The 4222-nt window shown below is 44.2% G+C and overlaps 1 protein-coding gene across 1 annotated transcript; it reads left to right on the top strand.

Annotated features, from left to right (window-relative positions):
- Nucleotides 1–2365: 2365 nt before the first annotated feature.
- LOC124673666 (probable aquaporin PIP2-7) lies at nucleotides 2366–3857 on the top strand. Its single transcript, XM_047209703.1, has 3 exons — nucleotides 2366–3084; nucleotides 3167–3307; nucleotides 3399–3857. The coding sequence occupies exons 1-3, from the start codon at nucleotides 2467–2469 to the stop codon at nucleotides 3534–3536; spliced, it is 897 nt and encodes a 298-aa protein (XP_047065659.1). The 5' UTR covers nucleotides 2366–2466; the 3' UTR covers nucleotides 3537–3857.
- The last annotated feature ends 365 nt before the right edge of the window (nucleotides 3858–4222 follow it).

Here is a 4222-nt window from a genome sequence, read left to right as displayed (position 1 = left end):
GGTTTTATTATGTGATCAATGTTGAGAGTGTCCACTAGTGAAAGTATGATCCCTAGGCCTTGTCTCTAAGCATCGAATCTCCGCTTATTTACTGTTCTGTTGCATGTTTACTCGCTGCCATCTTTATTTCAGATTGCTATTACCACTCATATACATCCATATTACTTGTATTTCACTATCTCTTCGCCGAACTAGTGCACCTATACATCTGACAAGTGTATTAGGTGTGTTGGGGACACAAGATACTTCTTGTATCGTGATTGCAGGGTTGCTTGAGAGGGATATCTTTGACCTCTTCCTCCCTGAGTTCGATAAACCTTGGGTGATTCACTTAAGGGAAACTTGCCGCTGTTCTACAAACCTCTTCTCTTGGAGGCCCAACACTGTCTACAGGAATAGAAGCGTGCGTAGACATCAACCTGCGTCAATGACGGCGAGTCTTGGCGGCGTGGTTCAAAAAGCTCTCCATGTCGGGCATGATTTTATGGACTCGCGCATGCCGGGGATGTTGTTTAGCGTCGCGGCGGTGTCGATGGCACAACTAGAGAGAATCGTCGCTTCCACCTTTATCCTAGAGGCCAGTTCGTGGAAGCTGATTGAGGCGACTGCAAAGAGCGTGCGCATGAGACCCTATCTCTAAGGTTTGCTTTCCTGATATCCTATGATTTTATATGGCATCATAGTACTTTCACGGGAAGTATCTCTCCAAGTATATCGTCCCGCGAAAGATCTTTTCTCCAATTCATGGAAACAACTCTTCCCTGCAATTATGTTGCCACAATATGCTGCCATGTTATGCACCAAAACTGTGGTTTGGAAATATCCTATTCTATAAGTTGTTATGGGTTTTATATGATCTAAGAAAGGATTTATAACTAATCAATGTGAACAAAAATTAAAGACGAATTGAAAGTAAACGAAAATTGAAATAAAATACTAAAGCGGTAAACAAGCGAGAGAGAATTAATGTAATGATTCCCCATGCAATGTGGTGTATAGGTGATGACTTCCTCTAGTAACGTTCATAATTTACTATATGTTTGACAGTTCCTCAAATACCATTATCTTTACAAACTCATGGAGCAACAAATACAACTCAATTGTTATCCTCCTTTTGCTTGTACATCACAAAGCATTATAAAATTTTAAGATCATAAATATCGAACCAAAGGCATTTAGTTATATGGACAATCATGCTCCTAGATAAATGTGCTCCTCATAAGATATCTTGACTATCATTACAAGGTCAAATTATTTGCAACAAAATATCTAGCTATATCATGTGTGCTCTAGACTTAGGAGAGTCAGATGTCTCCAACTACACCAATGAATTATACATCTCTAATCAGTAAGATAATAATATGAATAAAATACACATTGAACAAACATATAATCGTAGGATTCTATTTCATAACATCATCCACATATACTTAAATAATTTGAATAGAAAAAACGATGGTTCTGGATATTTCTTATCTTGTGATAGAAAATTTTCACTCTTTTCATCCTTCAAATGGTTAAGTTTTGGTATCTGTAACTCCTTCATATTGCCTCAACTTGGCTCCTTTCTTCGTGCTTTGTTCATAAATGTCCAGAACATCCACCCACACACACAGAGGAAAGAGAAGGAAAAGTACTAAAATCCTAATACAACTACTAGTTGCGCAAATATCACATAGAAGTGAATGGAAACAAGTATCATGCATAATGGACAAAATAATTGCTAGATATAGCATGTGATGAGGGTTTTTATAGTCAAAGAGTAGGCTTAAAACTCTATATAGATTCATCATTTGCCGGGGAGCTGGCGATAGCAATGACCGGGCATAAGGCCGAGTTTGATTCTCTATCGTTGTGTTATTTTGTGGTGTTTTTTCACATGGTTTGGCGACTTCAGTTTGTAAGATTATTTTAAATGAAATAAATCAAGGTTTTATGCATTTTTCGGTGTAGATGCCGAGGTAACGCCCATTTCAAAAAAATGGCATAATAATCTTGAACTATCTTTCCCACATTGTTTCTCAAATGTTGCAATAAATTGAAAAGTTTGAAGTTCAAAGGTTGTATGCTGTTAGACTTTAAAAAAAAAAAGAGGTAGTTTGCATTTTTTTTTCTTTTTTTTTCTAAGTCGAGATTACGAACCATCCAATCATTGAGATTATTCTATGTCGACGAAGAGCAGTCGCTCGGCAAGATAATATGTCATTGAATGCAAATCCATATTCTCAAAAAATAATTCAATTGATAAAATTGGCAACAGGACATGTGACTGTATTCCAAGGAAAGAACCTCTTCCAGGTGTCTAGCGTCTCTCTCACCATGCTCGCCAAGCACTCCACCTCGACCCCTATTTAAGCATCTTCTCTTGGCGTGATGTTCTTGGAAGTGTACTAATACTAGCCCCATACGCAGGAACAGAACAAAACCCCTCTGTACTGTAGTCTGTAGGAGGATCAACCGCGAACTATGTCGACCAAGGACGGCGTGGCCACCGCGGACGACGAAGAGGTAACCGATATTATCGTCCAGAGGGTGCCGTACTGGGACCCGCCGGCAGTCCAGCCGCTGGACACGAACGAGCTGACCGAGTGGTCCCTCTACCGCGCCATGATCGGCGAGTTCACGGCCTCGCTCATTCTGGTCTACGTGAGCATCTCCACCGTTATTGGGTACAAATTCCAGTCCTCCGGCGCCGACGAGAGGTGTACCGGCGTCGGGTACCTCGGCGTTGCCTGGTCCTTCGGCGCCACTGTCTCCGTCCTCGTCTACTCCACCAGCGGCGTCTCGGGCGGGCACATCAACCCGGCGGTGTCGTTCGCGCTGTTCCTGGCCGGCAAGGTGTCGCTGGCGCGCGCCGTGCTGTACGTAGTAGCGCAGTGCCTCGGCGCCATCTGCGGCGTGGGCATCGTGAAGGGGATCATGAAGCACCCTTTCGACTCCCTCGGCGGCGGCGCCAATTCGGTGTCCGAGGGCTACTCGCTCACGGCGGCACTCGGCGCCGAGACCTTCGGCACCTTCGTCCTCGTCTACACCGTCTTCTCCGCCACCGATCCCAAGCGTACCGCGCGCGACGCCTTCGTCCCGGTACGTGCGCGCGTCGTGTCCACGAGCTTGTCCTAATTACGACGACCGATCTGACCTGCATATGACTGATTCGTTCTTGCAGCTGGTGGCGGCGCTACCTATCGGCTTGGCAGTGTTCGTGGTGCACCTGGCGACCATACCGATCACCGGCACCGGCATCAACCCGGCGAGGAGCCTGGGCGCCGCCGTGCTGTACAACCAGCACACGACCTGGAAGCAGCACGTGAGATCCATTAATTAAACATACACACATTATGTAGACGTTGTTCTGATCGATCGGGATTAATTGATCCGATGCGTCTTATGATTTGCAGTGGATCTTCTGGGTCGGACCCTTCACCGGCGCAGCCTTGGCGGTGTTCTACCACAAGATCGTGCTGCGCGACATTGCTGTAGTCAAGGAGGCGCTGCTGGCGCTGGGCTCGTTCAGCAGGAGCGGCTCGACCACTTGAAGACCGAGGAGAGGAAGACCATGCGCATACACATATGTTAGATTCATTTTACTTTGCGGCTTAGTGTGTATATATAGATCTTTTGCTGGTTCATTAAGCCAGGATGGGAAACTTGCATGCAACACAAAGGCGTGTGTGTCCACATGATTGCATGCATGCATGTGCGTCGTTGGGGAATAATTAAATTGGATATATACATTATAATTACACTACACCTTGCCTTGACGTACTTTGTAACACATGTTTTATGTTCGGAAATTGGAATAGTTGTAAGAAATATGCGTTTTGTGATGCTAATGAATCTATCAACCATTTATCTTTTGATTGTCCCTTGGCTAGACTCATTTGGAGAACTATCTAATTCACTTTTAATGTTCCACCACCAACCAGTTGTCACAAATATGTCTCGAAATTTGTTGAATGTAGTTGATAAAGCAACTAAAGAAGAGATCTGAATGTGTATCTATGCTTTGATGTGCTATTTCAAATAGCCGCAGTGATATTATGTTTAACAAGAGTACGAATGCTCATTTTCTACAGGTTATCCGTATGGTTACACATTCAATCCACGAGTGGTTCTACCTTCTACCGGAGGTGCAACTTGTGTATATGGATTTTAGCTGCAACCGATTGGAGAGGGTTGATCGGGACATTTACAACCAGAGTGGCTGACGGCTTTCTAACAG

Source organism: Lolium rigidum, chromosome 1 (genome assembly GCF_022539505.1).
Source record: "Lolium rigidum isolate FL_2022 chromosome 1, APGP_CSIRO_Lrig_0.1, whole genome shotgun sequence".
Classification (NCBI taxonomy): domain Eukaryota; kingdom Viridiplantae; phylum Streptophyta; class Magnoliopsida; order Poales; family Poaceae; genus Lolium; species Lolium rigidum.
This window is presented reverse-complemented; position numbering and strand designations above follow the sequence as displayed.

Excerpts from the sequence above, each read along its gene's own strand:
- LOC124673666 (XM_047209703.1), top strand. The coding sequence starts at position 2,467 with ATGTCGACCAAGGACGGCGTGGCCACCGCGGACGACGAAGAGGTAACC. Across the intron at positions 3,085-3,166 it reads CGCGCGACGCCTTCGTCCCG|CTGGTGGCGGCGCTACCTAT; the intron begins GTACGTGCGCGC and ends TCGTTCTTGCAG. Across the intron at positions 3,308-3,398 it reads ACACGACCTGGAAGCAGCAC|TGGATCTTCTGGGTCGGACC; the intron begins GTGAGATCCATT and ends TATGATTTGCAG.